Source organism: Ailuropoda melanoleuca, chromosome 13, assembly GCF_002007445.2.
Source record: "Ailuropoda melanoleuca isolate Jingjing chromosome 13, ASM200744v2, whole genome shotgun sequence".
NCBI lineage: Eukaryota > Metazoa > Chordata > Mammalia > Carnivora > Ursidae > Ailuropoda > Ailuropoda melanoleuca.
This window is the reverse complement of record NC_048230.1, coordinates 75,111,465-75,128,175: the sequence shown is the minus strand read 5'-3', so window position 1 is coordinate 75,128,175 and position 16,711 is coordinate 75,111,465. Positions and strand designations below refer to the sequence as shown.

Sequence of the window (16,711 nt, the reverse complement as noted above, 5' to 3'; positions counted from 1 at the left end):
ATATACACTTAAAAAGTGGTCTCTGAAATATTTTAAGTTTTAAAAAAAAAGAAGCAAGGTATAAGATAATGGGTATCATTTTCTGTGTGTGTGTAAGAAATGGAAGAAAGTGTCAGTGGTGGTAGTAGTGTGTGTGTGTGTGTGTGTGTGTGTGTGTGTGTTTATTCAAAAAGAAGGTATCTTAGTTCAGGCTCTTTTAATAAAAACATGATTCACTGGGTGGCTTAAGCAACAAGTATTTATTCCTCACAGTGCTGGACGCTGGAAAGTCCAAAATCAAGGCGCTGGTAGAGCGAGTGTCTAGTAAAAGCCCACTTCTTGGCTTGTAGACCGCTCCCTCTTGCTATGTCCTCACATGGAGTGGAGAAGGAAGAAGCAAGACCTCTCCTGTCTCCTGTTATAAGGGCACTAATCTCATCATTAGAGCCCTACCTCATGACCTAATTACCTCCCAAAGGCCCCTCTTCACATACCATCCCATTGCATTCATGTTAACATATGAATTTCGGAGTAACCAAACATTCTATCCATAACAGAAGGTAAGCCAAAAACTAATTTTTAAAATGGTTAGCAATAAGGAGAAAGAGAGAACTTGAGAGATGGAATGGAATTTTGGAATCGTGTCAATGTTTCATATTATTTTAAAAAGGGGGGGACCTGGGTGGCTCAATCAGTTAAGCCTCCGACTCTTGATTTCAGCTCAGGTCATGATCTCAGGGTCCTGGGATCGAGCCCCATGTCAAGCTCCACACTCAGCAGGGAGTCTGTTTGAGTTTCTCTCTCCCCCACGCCCCTTCCTGTGCTCTCTCTCTCTTTCTCTCTCTCTCAAATAAATTTTAAAAAAAACCTAAAAAATAAGTTAATGCAAAAGGAAAGAAAGCATCTCTAAAAGTAAAAAAGGAACTTAAATGACCCTACTGTATATAAGGTTGGCAGAATAATCATACAGAAGATAAATATTGCAAATGTCTTAGAAACATAGTATTTTGACCATGTGTATGTAGTGAGCTATATTCTAAAGGCAAAATGAACAACAAAGAAATCTTGAACCGTGTGCAGCAGTCTCATTGTTGGCAGTAAAGTTGGAGTAATTGTTTCCTATTGTTCGAGGTAACAAATGACCACAAATTTAGTGGTCTAAAACAACACAAAGTTCTCATTTGTAATTATACTTCTAGATACAATTCCTCTCCTCCATCTGTGAACCTATGAAACTCAAGCAGCAAGTTATCTGCTCCTAAAGTATAATGCAAGGACAGGCATCAGATAACAATTATAGACATTTGGTTCAAAGGAGTAGAAAATGGAAGGGGGGAAAAATCCCATGTCCCAAGCAATTTCAAAATCCAGCCAGAAAAACTCCATTTGGTTCCATGATCTAGGAATAACCCTCTCTCATTCGTGGTCCCAACCCTTGGAATCATCTTTTATTTCTTTTGTGAAAAATAGCACATGTTTGCAGTCCAGTAGTGTTATCAGGTTGTTTCTCGCCTGTAGAGTTTGGGAGGGAGGGGTCCCGCAGTCTTCTTTCATTTTGTCCTTTCTCTGTACCTTTCAGTGCGGCTTCTCAGTACCAGCAGTGTTTCTGCTGACATAAATTTGCAAGAGCCTTGTGGATCTCCTGGGTCTGTCTCAGGGATGCTCCATTAGACATGAGGCTCCCCTACCAAAATTTCCTGCATAATCCCATCTCTATTCCTGGCTTCTGCTGAGCCGACTGAGGGGTCCGTGAGTCACGCACCTTCATGGAGCCCTCCGTATGACTGGACAGTCTGAACAGTGTGACCCCTCCAAGGCACTAACAAAAGGTTGTCCATCCACACCCTTCGATTTCTTTCCAGAGTGTGTTTCCTGACGGTGAATCTCCTAATTTTAGCTTCTTTTGCAGCCTGGATAAGCTGAAAATTCCCCAAATGATCAAGCTCTGATTCCTTTTTGCTTAATCCTTTCTCAACCTAGCTCTTTCCTCTTACATTTCACTATAAGAAGGAAGAAACCGCACCACATGGGGAACCCCCTGCTTGGAAATCTCAGCTAAATATCTAAATTCATCATTTACAAGTTTTGCTTTCCACATAACTGCATAACCCAATTCAGTGTGCTTTCTGCTGATACCCTTTCCACTAGCTACCAAGAACGTGTTTCTCATTTCCATCTGAGCCTCACCGACAGTTCTTTTAATATCCATGTTTCTATCGACGGTCTGCTCGTGATGGTTCAGGTACCCTCTGAGCAATTACCCAGCTTCTCACTTCCTTCTGAGTCAGCACTAACAGAGCCATTCACAACTGTATTTCTATTAACAATCTATTCAAGGCAATCGAGGTTTTTGGGTTTTTTTTTTTCTTATCATGCTCTAAAAATTCTCCCAGCTGCCAGCCATTGCCCAGTTGCAAGGCCATGTCCACGTTTTTAGGTATTTGTTTCCATAGCACCTTGCATCCAGGCACCAAAATCTGTATGAGCTTCCTAGTGCTGCTATAATAAATTATCACAGCCTAAAACAGTGCAAATGTATTAGCTTACAGTTCCAGAGGTTAGAAGTCTGAAATGGGTCTCAGTGGCTTCAAATCAAAGCATTGGCCGGGCTGCATTCCCTTCTGGAGGTCCTAGGGGAAACCTATTCTCCTGCATTTTCCAGCTTCTAGAGGCTTCCCACATTCTTTGACTCATGGCCCACTTCCATCTTCAATGCTAGCAATGGCCAGTCTATTTCTCATGAGGTATCTCTCTGGTTTGGACTCTTCTTCCCTCCTCACCATTTAAGGACTCTTGTGATTACCTCTGGCCCACTGGGATAACCCAAAATGCTCTCCTTGTCTTAAGGTCACCTGATTAGTAAACAATTCTATCTGCAACCTTAATTTCCCCTTGCCATGAAACATAACAAATTCGGTTTCTGGGGATTGGGACACAGACATCTTTAGGGAGTGGGGAGTGTGTTATTCTGCAACCATGTCAGTATTGTTATCTTGAAATGTACACACATCTACATAGACACACACATACATACATATGTTAAGATAAAACAAATAAGTAATTCTGATAAAGTTATAAGGAATCAAACTGGTTTTCAGCATACGATAAAAGAGATACAAATATAAACTCAAAGTTAAGTAAAAACCCTGTATGGCCTATAAGCATATGAAAAAAGGATCAACGTCAACCTCAGAGAAATGCAAATCAAAACCACAATGAGATAACCACATTGCACCCCTTAGGGTGGCTACTATTTAAAAGAAAGAAAATAACAAGTGTTGGTGAGGATGTAGAAAGATGGGAGCTTCCGCACACTGTTGGTTGGACTGCAAAACTGTGCAGCTGCTATGGAAAATGGTATGGGAGTTTCTCAAAGAATTAAAAATAGAACTACCATATGATCCAGCAATCCCACTTCTGGGCATATATCCAAAAGAACTGAAAACAGGATCTTGAAGAGATATTCGCACACCAATGTTTATAGCAGCACTATTCATAACAGCTAAGAGACAGAGCAACCCAGTTATCCATCAACAGATGAGTGCATAAACCAGATGTGGTCTATTCATACAATGGAATACTCTTCAGCTTTAAAAAAGAGGGGCACCTGGGTGGCTCAGTCGGTTAAGCATCTGCCTTCAGCTAAGGTCATGATCTCAGGGTGCTGGGATCAAGCTGCCCATCAAACTCCCTACTCAATGGGGAGTCTGCCTTTCCCTCTGCCCCTCCCCCGCTCATGCTCTTCCATGCTCTCTCTCAAATAATTAATAAATAAACAAAATCTTTAAAGGGGTGCCTGGGTGGCACAGCGGTTAAGCGTCTGCCTTCGGCTCAGGGCGTGATCCCGGCGTTCTGGGATTGAGCCCCACATCAGGCTCCTTGGCTGGGCGCCTGCTTCGTCCTCTCCCACTCCCCCTGCTTGTGTTCCCTCTCTCGCTGGCTGTCTCTGTCTCTGTCGAATAAATAAAAATAAAAATCTTTAAAAAAAAAATCTTTAAAAAAAATTTTTTTAAAGAAGGAAATCCTGTCACATGCTAGAACATGTGTGAACCTTGACGACGTGTTGAGTGAAATGAGGACATTTTGTTAAGTGAAATGAGGCAGTCATATAAAGATAAATACAGGATGATTCCTCTTATATGAGGTGTCTGAAGTAGTCAGTTCGTAAAAGGTAGAATGGTGGTTACCAGGGCAACAGCATGCATGTACTCAACACTCCTGAACTTAAACGTGTAATTTTCACTTAAACGTGTAAATTCCATGTCAGGTTCAAAAAGGGTTTATGTTACCTGTAAATATTATCACAGTTTAAAAAAAAATGAAAGCCAAAGAATCAAGTTTCTATCCTTTTTCCTTGTGAACTGTATTTCAGAATAACCAAAAAATTGATAAAAGTTCTTCATAGAGGAATCACAGCTCATCAATGCAGAAGGAATGACAGATTTCGAAAACTCCTGATTTCACAAGCCCAGAAAAAATAACAAGTCTAGGCAACAAATGACTACACAAATCTTCAAGTGAAGTTTGTGGGGAAACTTTGTAACAGACAGACCAGGCTGTCAACTCCTAAACCCACAGCTGAGTCTTAACTTCCTAAGAATGTGACAAGTGGCTATTACGCAATCCCTCATGTGATGCAACAGGAAGTATACAGCACGACCTGTGAGTATCCAACACAACCTATAATGTACACTTGCTACAGAAAAAAAGAGCACAAAAAACAGAAACACAGAAAAAAGAACATCGAAAAATGCCTAGATGAATACGTTACAGAGTATCACAAGGAGGGGCCACCGGCAAAAATGGCAGAGTGAGGCTCTCTGAAAATTCTCTCCTCTGTAAAAGCAAAATGATCAGAATCAACTTTTCCAGAACTCTGCAAATTAACCTGAGTTTATTATTAACAGAGCACGTATTCAAAGAAAACCAGCCGAATCTCATTTGGAACAGTGAGCTGTGTGGCATGATAACGTGCCCTCATCCCATTCCCCACTCTCCGGCTCCAAATAGTCTTAAAAAAAAAAAAAATAACAGCCCACACTCGCAATGAAAAGTAGCAGCCTGGCAGCCACCAGAAGGAACAAAACAGGGTTGGAGCCCTTTCAAAGCCACCATCCTAAAGAATTATCATTATTTGACCTGTCTGGTTAATTTTGGAAGATCCCACTTACAAGTTTCGCTGTCTTTGACCTGAATCGGTGCTTTCCCAGGGGAAAAAGAATGAAAAGCTTTATTCCCCCTTGCGGGGGGAGCACTGAAAACAATTAAAAGCAAATGTCTAACTTTAACATGACCCACGGTGGTGGGTAACAGTTGGAGCAATACTGGGCTAACAAAAAAACTTAAAAGGAGTGAGATATCCACAGGTACTTTGAAAATCCCTGACATATTCCTGGGGGTCTGGAAGATCACATGGGTGTATAAGGCTGGGCACAAGCTCGGGAATGTCCCGAGAAGGCCCTAAGCTCTCACCTCTGATTAACTCTAAGCATTTACACACACAAGTGAAGGCTAAGGAAGGGGTGTGCATGGTCTGGTTGAGTGTTGAAAGTGGGCCCCAATATGTACCCAGAGCCCCTTGGCAAAGACCGTAAGACTTGTTTCCAGGCATTTAAAATGCTCTGTCCAATCATTAGCTGACCACTAACCTAACCACACACAGACTTCAGTGGCCACACATGACAGAGAATACAGACTTTCCCAACTTAGTTCAGAAAGGTCATTAAGCAAACAACAGTTTCTACAACAAACAGCCGCAAGAACCAACACTGGGGTAGAATCCAATTTCCAGACCTGCCGTGTTGTATTATCTTTTTTTAAAGATTTTATTTATTTATTTGACAGAGATAGAGACAACCAGTGAGAAAGGGAACACAAGCAGGGGGAGTGGGAGAGGAAGAAGCAGGCTCATAGCAGAGGAGCCTGATGTGGGGCTTGATCCCAGAACGCCGGGATCACGCCCTGAGCTGAAGGCAGACGCCCAACGACTGCGCCACCCAGGCGCCCCCGTATTGTATTATTTTAAATGTACAGCTTTCAACAACAAAAAAAAAAAAACTAGGAGATATGCCAAGAAATAAGAAAGTTGGACCCATACACAGGACACAAGGCGATCAGTAGCGACTGCCCTGGAGTAAACCCAGATGATGAACTTGTCAGAAAAGACTTTAAATCAGTGTCTTTAAATGGAGCGAAATAACGTTCAGCCACAAAAGGAGTAAAGCACTGGAACATACCAAAACACAGACGGATCTTTAAAATACTACGTAAAGTGAAAGAAGCCAATCCCATGATTCCATTTTAATGAAATGTTCAGAATAGGCAAAATCTATAAAAGATAAAAAGTAGTTGAGGGGCGCCTGGGGGGCTCAGTCAGTTAAGTGTCCCACTCGTGATTTCAGCTCAGGTCATGATCTCAAGGTGCTGGGATAGAGCCCTGGAGCAGGCTCTGTGCTCAGCGGGGAGTCTGCTTGAGATTCTCTCTCTCTCCCCCTCTGCCCCTCCCCCCACTCACGCTCACGCACTCTCTCTAAAATAAATAAATAAATCTTAAAAAAAAAAAGAAGAGTGATTGCCCAGGATGGGGGAGGGTCAGTGTGGGGAAACGGGAAGTGACTGCCTACCCCTGGGGGGGTTTTCGCAGCCAAAAGAGTGGTCTCTACCTCAGATGGTCAGTGGGTCAGTCATGACAAGTGATCCAAGCCCAGAGTGGGGACTCAAGGGTTAACAGAACAGATATGCCCCTGTCCTCAGGCAGCCTCAAGTCTAGTGAAAGAGGCAACCATGAACCGTGCCATCAGCCCAGGGGAGGCCCCTAAGGAACAGTGACAATCCTGCAGGAGCTCCTGACCAAGAGGCCACACAAGGACCAGGCAATTGAGAAGGTCCAGATGCCCCCTGGCAGCCTCCCATGGGACAGGAGTAGGGGTAACATACTATTTCTTCATCTGGGTGATGGTGACACAAGTGCGTTTACTTCGTGAAAATTCAGCAAGCTATTCACCCATGATTTATGCAGGTCTCTCTCCGTACCTTATGCTTTAATAAAAAGTTTCCTGGAAAATATTCCATTGATTCAAATATTCCACTGAAATTAAATGTAGACACCTTTCTGCATCTCCCGACGGCCCCCAGCTTCCTCTCTAGCTGCAACTCACGCCCTCAATCCTCACTCCCTGAGCTCCAAGCTCACCAGCCTTCATTGGGTGGCAGGAATGCCAAATTGTCCTGGACTGAGAATTTTCTACACGTTTCTCTTCTGTCTGAGATGCATTTGTCTATTCTTCATGAACTCAGTATTTCTAAAAATCCAGTCTCAGTTGAAATGACATTCTCTCAGAGACGCTTGACCTCACCACCCCACCAATGTTGCCCAGTGCCCTGCACGGTCCTGTCACAGTGTCCTGTGTCTGTTCCTCATTGCACCAGACTCATTGCACTTTTGCGTCTTATCACCTGTCTCCCATGATAGACTACGGTATCCAGGGAAGTCAAGGCTCTCTCTTACTCAACATTTTACCCCCACGCCCAGCAAAGTGCTTGATGCATAGTGCACTCTTGTAATATTTGCGAATGAATGAATGAATGAATGAATGAGGGAATGGAAGGCAATGATCAACCAGAGTGGAGCCAGGATGTGGGCTTTCAGGCACTGTGACAAGCCAGTAAGTGGGGTTTTGTTGGCAGAATCTCATGGCCCCTAGATTCACAATAATTGGAGATTAGGAATTATAGTTATTCCTAGAGCCGGCCTTCCAAGGGGAAGGAGATGCATAAAATAGAACAATGAAAGGAACAAAGCCCCTATAATTCCCACCAGCTCCTCACCCTTCCCCACCTGAGAAACTTGTGGTGTCACAGCATCTTGCTTCTTAACACAATGGCACAGGGGCAGCTCTGGCTTGTCAGAGGATGTGACTGTCAAAGCACCTTTGTGCAGGTGTGACAATGCTTTTCCCACACAGCAGGGAGAGACTACAGGCTGTAATTTGGCCCTAGCCCCCTATTATCAAAACCATACCACTTCCTCTCCAACCTTATAATATACCTAAAAGTACTCCCCCAAAGGTACCAGGTGAAGCTGGAGAAGGTCTCTTAATGTCAAAGGAGATGTTTAGAAAGTAGGAAGAGCTTAAATCAGGGCTGGTCAGAGTTAAGACCAGAATCCCTGGGTCAGTCCTCCACTGGTAACCTACTCTCAGAAGGAAGCCATTGGCCAACCCCATCAGCCTGCTCTGACCAGCCACCTGTGCACAGCCTAACCCCTCAACCTTGCCGCAGAGGGGCCCCCTGATTCCAGGCGCACACAGTCTTGCCCTTCAATGTCCGTCTGATTTCCTTGCCCATACTGTGAACGTGCTGGGGCAAGACACCAATATCTCCTGAGAACCTGAATATACAAATGGACCACGGCCAGACCATATATGACAATAGAACTCTTACCCACGATCTGCAACAACCAGCCCAGGAAGCCAGATGCTCACAGCACTTGGCCTGGAATGGTCAGGAATTATTCAGGGACTTCTAGCTTCTTGATTTCATGCACCTGCTTCCAACCCAGGACCCACCAGATAAAGGCAAAGATGCTCCCCGCCAATCACATAAGATGCCCTGCTTCCAGTGTCCCCGTGCCAACAACCTCCAATCGCAGCACACCTGAAGCCTTCCTTTCTCTTTGTGCTAGAACACTTTCCCACTCCCCGCCTGCCTTTAAGTCCCTGACAAATGCAAGTAATGGTGGCTGACTCCCTGGCAACAATAGTCTCTGAATAAACAGCCTCTGTGTGTTCTCATCTAGGAGCCTTCATTTATGTCCACGGTTTTCCTGGAGGGCCCAACGGGACACAGTCTGCACTGCCCATCACCGCAGACCCCAGGCCTCGGCCGGGTGCGTTATGTGCAGACAACCCTTGAGACCTTGGTGCCTTGCTACTCATGACTCATCAAATCCACATGGCGGAGGGTGGGGGTGCGGGGGGCAGCACTTAGTCTGAACTCCCCTCCCTTTGCATTGAGTCCTTAGACACTGATTATCGGTGTAGTGCCCAAGTGTTTTGATTGGGTCTCCTTTGTTTGCATCCTTGGGGGAATTGGGCCATTCCTCTTCATCTCTTTTGCTCTCTTTTGTTCTTCCACTTGGTGCTGTTTTGCCAAAATTGGTCACCCAACGGAGACTCACAGAGCACAGCACAGGCAGAGGCCCCTTATCGGCTGTAGATCAAGCCAGCCTCGTAGAGCGGTGAGTGTGTGGTTCTCACCACACCGGAATCCATTCGGACAAACCGCTGTGGGCCACCGGTAACGCTGGGTGAGGTTCTCCTTCCATCTCAATACCTTGTCCGGAGAGAGTCTTCTCTCCGGTTTTCCCTAGGGAGTGCAAATGGTCAGGTCTGCATTTGGAGACAGCCAACCGTCAGACTGAGGTCCCAAAGACACAAGGTGTCAAAGCATCACCTTTCTACAGACCACTGCCAGCTCTCAAGGGTCATCCAAGTCCTCTCCTCCTCCAGGAAAAGCCCTGCCTCTGACAGATTCTTCTCATTAGAATCCAAATTCTTGTGCCTGTCTTTCTAAATGGCCTAAATGCACCCAGGATCATTTGGACCGTCAGTGGCCACTCCGGGGAACATGTGACTTGCACAAAATTGCTCATTTGAGAGACACTCTAGAAAACAAAAGGAATAAGAAAGATATTTTGATCAGTGTGCAGAGGTCCCCAAAGGAAATTCTGATTTAAACATTGCTTCACTGAAAGATTCTCTGACCAAAGCTAATGAGCAATTTGAAAACTTAAGGAACAGCAAACTCGACTTGTTGTCCTTCGTCTTCTCCGTCCTTGTCCTCCAGTTACTTCCCTAGCTGCAGCCCTTCCTCTTCCCCCTTACCTTTCCACTGCTCCCCCTCCATGCCACCCGTGACTCCTCCGTCCTCCTCCCCTGCCCAGCTCCTACGCTTTCCCCAACAACTCCTAAGATCCTTAAATGCCAGTAACCTCTAAAGGTTCATGCCCGCCAAGAGCCAGGTATGCAGATCATTGCAGAATTAATTAATTAATTAACTAACCAGAACTGGACTACAGCCAGTTACTAAGAAACCAGAACTGAATTTGTAACTATAATTAAAGGTTTCCCTAAACCCAGAGAAGACCAGCGACTATTCGTAGAAGAGTTGAGAATTCGTTTGGGTGCATGTGAGCCCGGGTTACCCGAGCTGTTACCAATTTTATACACATTGGTCAGCACCTCAGTGCTGAGTCCCGGATGACAGAAGCCAACTAAACTGACGTGGTTCTTTCTAACCACAGCGAACCTGAGGGTTACCAACGGGACCCCAAAGTAGAGCAAGATCCCCTAAAAATCACACCTGAGACTTTTGTAATAAAAACCTATCGGGTCACGATTCCATCACGCAAAAGACGAAAAGCGAGGCTCTGGTGTCCTGTTGTTTGTGGGGCTGTTTGTGTTTCAGACACCCATCTAGATGTGTGAGTGAAGGTGTTCCGGAGAGGTAGCAAACATCAGCCATCAGGGGACTTTAAATAAAGGAGATGACCTTGATAATGTGGGTGGGCTTCATGCGCTCGGTGGGATGGGTGAAGAGCACGAGCTGAGGTTTCCCAAGGAAGAAGAAATTCTGCATTCTGAAAACCTGGGTTTCCAGCCCACTGGCCTGCCCTACAGATTTCGGACTTCAATTCACATCTGAATTCATAGCCTGCACTACAGATTTTGGACTTACCAACCCCCACTACAGAGTGGGGAAGATGTTGGCAGGGCCACACTCCCACCAAGGGCTCCGGGGGAGAATCCCTTCCTTGACTTTTCCAGCTTTTTGTGGCAGCTGGCCATCTTTGGCCTTCGTTGGCTTGGGGTCACATCACTCCATTCTCTGCCTCTGTCTTCCCATAACTTTCTCCTCAGTGTATGTGTGCCTCATCTCCCTCCAGCTCACTCTTATCGGGATCCTTATCATTGAGTTTAGGGGCCACTTGAATAATCCAGATGATCTCCTTATCTCAAAGTCCTTCCCTTAGTTACATCTGCACAGACTCTATTTCTGAAGACGGTAACATTCACGGGTTCCAGGGATTAGGACGTGGACATATCCTTTGGGGAACCACCATTCAACCCTCGACACAAAGTTATGATCCTAGCTAAGCCATCAAAGAACAGATCTCTGCAGGGATTCAAAGAGGCCATTATAAAACACCAACCTTTAGCCTCTGATTTTCAAAAGGAAGAATGGGGGAAAAAATCTGTTTGTAACCTTTCCCCACATAATCTCTGGTACTCTTACAGTGGCCAGTTGGTGGGACCAGATGATTTCAAATGGGTATTAGCTGACCGAGCCATCGATGTTCCTCTGCTATGTATGTAGAGACCCAGAGCGGCCTTCTGCCCAGATCAGAGAAGTCACTGGGTCCTGCAGTGTCCAATGACCACCTTCCTTCAAAGGCCTGAGGCCCTAGACAAGAGCCCAAGCCAAAAACTACAGGAACATGTCAGACACGTTCCAACTCGAGGCCCTTTCTATTCCCTTTTGGGAGCAGGGGCATGTCCCCATCCAGCTCCTGCTGGTGCCTCCCAGAAGTGCTCCTCCTGGAAGAAAGGCGCCCACCCCCACCATAAACAGTCCAGGCGCCCCAGAATGTGTGAAGTCCCTAGTCACCTCTTGGGAAAGGCTGGCACCCAGGGACAGAGACGTACATTCTAACCCTCAGTGACACTTAGGGGTGTGCAGTCCTTCCTGTGTTCATTTGTTGATTCACGCATTCATCCACCAACTGAACAAACTCACTGAGCAACTTCAAGAGCCCAGGCTTGCACTCGCTGCTGGACACAATGAGACAAACATGTCACAATCACTGAAAATCCCAAGAAGGCCACTATCTCCAGGCACCACAGGTAAGCAATGAAATTACAGAACGCTGCAGAGAAACAAATCAAAGACAACGAGGCCCCAAAGGAGGAGGTGAGTGGGATTTCTGCAGACACTTAATCCCCACGTGGGACAGTTATGTCACCATTTTACATTTATGGGGATAGGGAGGATCCAAGAATCAATGACTAACCTACAGAAGAGAGAGGAGGGTGGAAGTGGTAGGAGCCCGAGGGATAAGGCACAGAGAACACCAATGCGGGGAAGGCCAGTCTCACTTCCTAATATTTTTCCTGGGGCACTTGGGATATTCTTGTTTCCTCCACCTTCCATTCCTCCAGGGAATCATTATCAAGGGAAACCCTCCTTTCTTCACTGTCTTCTCCAGAGAATCTTGGCCCAGGAGAAAGGAAATGGAAAATGGCTTTGGGCCATCTTATTTGTGAGCTGGAAGGTTGACATCCCAGCAGGACTTGTCTCAGCCTCCCTAATTGGGATTGGAGTCTTGCAACCCTGCCTGGCCTCTCAAGTTGATTATAGGCCACTTCCTCTGAGTTGACTGGCCTATTTTCATTCTGTGTTAGGAAATCTCCCTCATTAGCATTTGCCGCTCTGTTTGGGGGTCAGAGAATTTGTCAGGTTAGCAAAGTTTATCCCTGGAACTTTCTCATCTTTCTTTTCATTCCCACAGAATATCCCTACGGACGGGACCGCCTTCCCCACTCCTCGCATTACCCACAATGGGTAATCTGATCTCAGGGGCCCGGAGGGGGTAGTGCGCTTGTTATCACTTGTACGGGGAGGTACAAAGACAATGTGATGTAATGAGAAATACTGTTTCTTGGAGTTAGGAGACCCAGATTATAGGAGTAGACTTCTAGGCAAGGAAGGTGAGAGATTCCCATTGGCACTGGGTAGATTCTGCTAGAAAGGGATTGCTAACTCTCCGTGAAGGTGAAGGCCATGCTAGCTGTCTCCACTGCCCACTTTGGTCTCCTTGCACACCACAGAGCTGAATGAGTTGGAATTGTCACCATCATCAGCTCATTCCCAAATGGTATTACCAACTCTCACGTTTTTTTAGCGAGCTGTGCTAGAAGTGTGCATGGTGGGCCTGGTCAGAAAGGAGTAGCCACACGAAAGCACCCAATGGGCCAGGGTGGAGCGTTAGCTGGGGTTCACAGCAGTCAATCTACCTGCTCTTTTCACAATCCATCCGTGAGGATTGCCTGACTAATGCCCAAATCAAGTCTTCCCGGGACTCCTGCCGTCCTGCAGGCTGGATGGTCACCAAATCTGTTCCCTGTTCCTGGGCACTTGGCCGAATCACATCTCCACCTTGCATCTAAGTGGGGCTGTGGGCTCAGACAGAGGTGTTGGGTGTGGCTTCTAAAATGTGCACAGAATCCTCCACGCTCCCCCTCTGTTCTGGATGTTGACAATTTAGAAGAAGTCTCTAGGATCCTGGAGAATTCCCCCGCTCTGGGAGAAAGTGGAGGAAGCATTGGGAAGACCCTGGATCCCTGAGTTGCCTCATGGAGATCTGTCCACAAGAGCTGCCGACCAGGTAGGTACATGCATGCTGGATGTTGAGTAAATGAGAATTAAAGTGTCATTGTGCTAAGCCACTGACATTTGGGGGTTGTTTGGTTCAGCTTTTAACCTACCGCAACTAATCCCTGCCCCGCTCGGGGCGTTTTCCACCCTAGTGTATCTTCCAACTTTGTCCAATGTCCTGCTTCCCAGCTTATTTCCTCCCCTAAAGAACATAAAAAGAGACAAAAAAGTATCTCTTAGGAGCAGAAGCAAACACAGCTGCAAAGCAAACAGCCACTCCAAGGGTCCACAGAGCAGTGGGCCGCTTGCCAGGCTGAGTAGGATGTCATCCTATTGGCGCTGGTCCCCAACCTCTGCATCACCGCCGTGATGGGAAATAAAACCACTAACCTCCAACTCCATTAATTTTAACCAAAAATTAGCATAAATAATCAAATCATACCTGGCCTCAAGTCCTCTGCAGCCTCAGTTGACAGAGGGATCGGGCTGGGAGGATAGATTACCAAGTATCTCCTTCCTTGCAAAGGGCATCCTTTCCCCCACATACTTTCTGACCCAGGACCATCGAGAGGTGCCAATCCTAAGCACCAAACTCTGCGGTCTTGAGGATGAGAGAAGGTAGCCCCGAGCCCTGACCACAGGATATAACTGGAGTGAATGACGTCATTAGGGGCAACAGAAAGGCTTAGGTTGTGGGTCAGTCGGGATTATGGGTCTCGTAGTAGCCAGAGGGAGGGGCAAGCCATAGTTAACTGAAAGGTCAGGCTAGGGCTAGAGACTCATTTGCAGCTGAAGAATAGAATGGATGTCCATGTTCTTCATAGGGGACTGATCCTGGCAAATGGCAGCTTTAACCGTGTCTTCCAATGACATGCGCGATTTTTACCCCTTCAGACTCCACTGCTATTCAGAGGTGCGGATGTGCTGGGAAAAAGTTCCTCTGCATTTGGCTTTTCTTTGAAGATTTAATTGAAGAGAGTGTCCACGACTCAGATATCAAAGCCAGAGAAAACTTCGGTCCATAACAATGGGACAGCTCTCCTCCTAATGCTTAGCTACCTTTTCTGCCATTTGAACTTGAGCCCCAGGAGGGACTTCACTTTATTCAACATCCTCTCCCCAGTGCCCAGAACAGTTGCTGGCATATAGCTGTTGTTTAATTTGTGTTGAATGAACAAATAAAGGTTGGTGGGGTGGGAAAGAACTGAGGACCACTGGTCCCCCAAAACAGGATACCCATGAGGAATGCCTTCTCCATCAGCATCCTCCCCCATTCAGCATTCTGACTCTGCAAGTGACAACTGCCTGCACCATATTTACGAGAGGGGAGGAGATCCAGATCTCCTCAAACCCCGCAGGACCTCTCGCAGGAGCTGACGTCCAGGTTTATCAGCCTAGGAGTTAACTTCTGTTGTGGGATGAACTTCTCTTTTTTCCTTATGCTCGCTCTAAAGGGGTCTCACAAAGGAGGGGAGACCATCACAGGTGCTAGGGATCTATCTTAAATCAAGCCTCACCACTGGATCGAAAGACCAGCAGGGCTCCCCTTGCCTTCATGCCTACTCTTCTATAGTAAATTCTCAAAGACCCAAGTAAAAGACGGATGAAGTAATGGGGAAACTGAGGGCCTTGGAAAAGCTGTTTCTAAGCTAGGACTCTAAAAGCTTTAGCTTCCTGGGCTGGGGAGGTCAGGATGAGAGGGAGTTACCCACTCTCAACTTTTGCACCATTTTCTGCTTTTTCTCCAAAGCACCTTCGCATCTAGGTCTCTTCAACACCCTGCCCCGGTCATTCACAGCTAGTGGGCACCAAGGCCCTGAGTTCTCCACCTCTTCCCAGACACCTCTCCAAATGGACCCTCACCTCCCTGGCACAGCTCAAGCCTTCCTCATCTAGCGCTATGACCCTCCCTGCAATTCCCTTCCCCCTGCCACCCAACGTGTCAGCATGACGCCCTGGTTAGTAATTTTAGGTCAAATGAATGATCTCTTTCTGCCTCTCCTTACCCAGTCCCGCTAGTTAGCAAGAAGCTCCTGAAATCCAACCCTCCACCTGTGTCCCCCGCTCAAACCAGTTCCACACATCCCCTGCCCTCTGTCCTCCGTGTCCAAATCCTGCCCTGCCAAGTCCCACGCAGCCAAAAAACCCAGGCACTGCTCTTGGGTCTTAACTCACATTAACTAATTTAATGTTCCCATCGCTAAATAGACACTACTCTTATCCTCCTTTTACAGATGAAGAACTGAGACACAAAGAAGTCAAAGAGCTCATATGGTACACAGCGCAGATATGGAGCCAGCCAGTCTGCCAGCCCCCCCCCCACTCTTTAACCATGGGGCCAAGTGCCCTTTCCCACCCTCCAGCACTTAAACCCTCCCTCCCCAGAAGGCCACTTATTTAGTTTAACAAGGAAGTTCTATTCCAACGTCTGATATGGAGTCAAGTAACAATGCCGAAGTTGGTGAATGCAAACCCATGGGTGGTGGGCAGGGTCCGAGAGCCATAACCAAATAGTCTCTTGTTCCTTTTCCCATCACAGACCAGCACTGGCATCTGATCCCTCCCGGGGCTCTCTTCACTCCACCGCACTGGACAGAGGTGGGTGAGGCCCTGGCCGGGCCAGTGGCTGGAGAGGAGCAAGGAGGTGCGGCAGATCCCTCCAGGCAGTCCCAGGAGGCGATCGCCGCCGTATTGCGCGCTCCGGTCCGCAGTCCGCAGATCCCAGGTGCTTGCTGCTCTCTGGCGGCCGGAGCCGGGAGCCCGGGAGCCCGGGAGCCCGGGAACCCCGGGACCCGGGAATCGCGCCGTCTCCGCTCCCGCGCGCCCAAGGGCACCAACGAGTGACCGAGAGGCTGGGGGAAAGGGCGGGAGGAAAGGGGACGCGGCGGAGGGGGAAAGGGGAAGCGGCCCGGGAGCGGCGCGGGAAGGGGCGAGGAGCTGACGGCGAGAAGAGAGGACGGTCGTGGGCACCCGCGGCGAGGCAGGGGTGGTTTGCCGCGGGGTCGGAGCGGGCGCCAGCGCCGAGATCCCTCCGGACCCCGGAATTGCCGCTCGCCGGGCTCGCGCTGCCCCTTCTCCCCGCGCGCGGGGCGCCCCCTCCCTCGGCGCCGGCCGCCCCCTCCTCCTTCCCGGCGCTGCCCCTCCTCCGTCCCGCCCCCCGCGCCCGGTAGAGAGCGCCGCAGTGGCTTTGCCTGCACTGCCCGGCCCCTGAGCCGCCGCTCTGCCCGCTCGCCTGGGCACGCTCAGAGAGCGGCGCGCGTCGCCGGCCCCGGCTCTCCGGCCCGACTCCGCCGCCAGC

The 16,711-nt window shown here is 47.8% G+C and overlaps 1 protein-coding gene across 1 annotated transcript in view; it reads left to right on the top strand.

Moving 5' to 3' along the window:
• ADRA1D (adrenoceptor alpha 1D) overlaps positions 1 to 16,711 on the top strand; it is a 99,389-nt gene that overhangs the window by 52,890 nt on the left and 29,788 nt on the right. Inside the window, exon 2 of the mRNA XM_034641607.1 lies at positions 16,125 to 16,560. Coding sequence (XP_034497498.1) covers positions 16,125 to 16,560 — 436 coding nt within the window. The remainder of the gene's footprint in view (positions 1 to 16,124; positions 16,561 to 16,711) is intronic.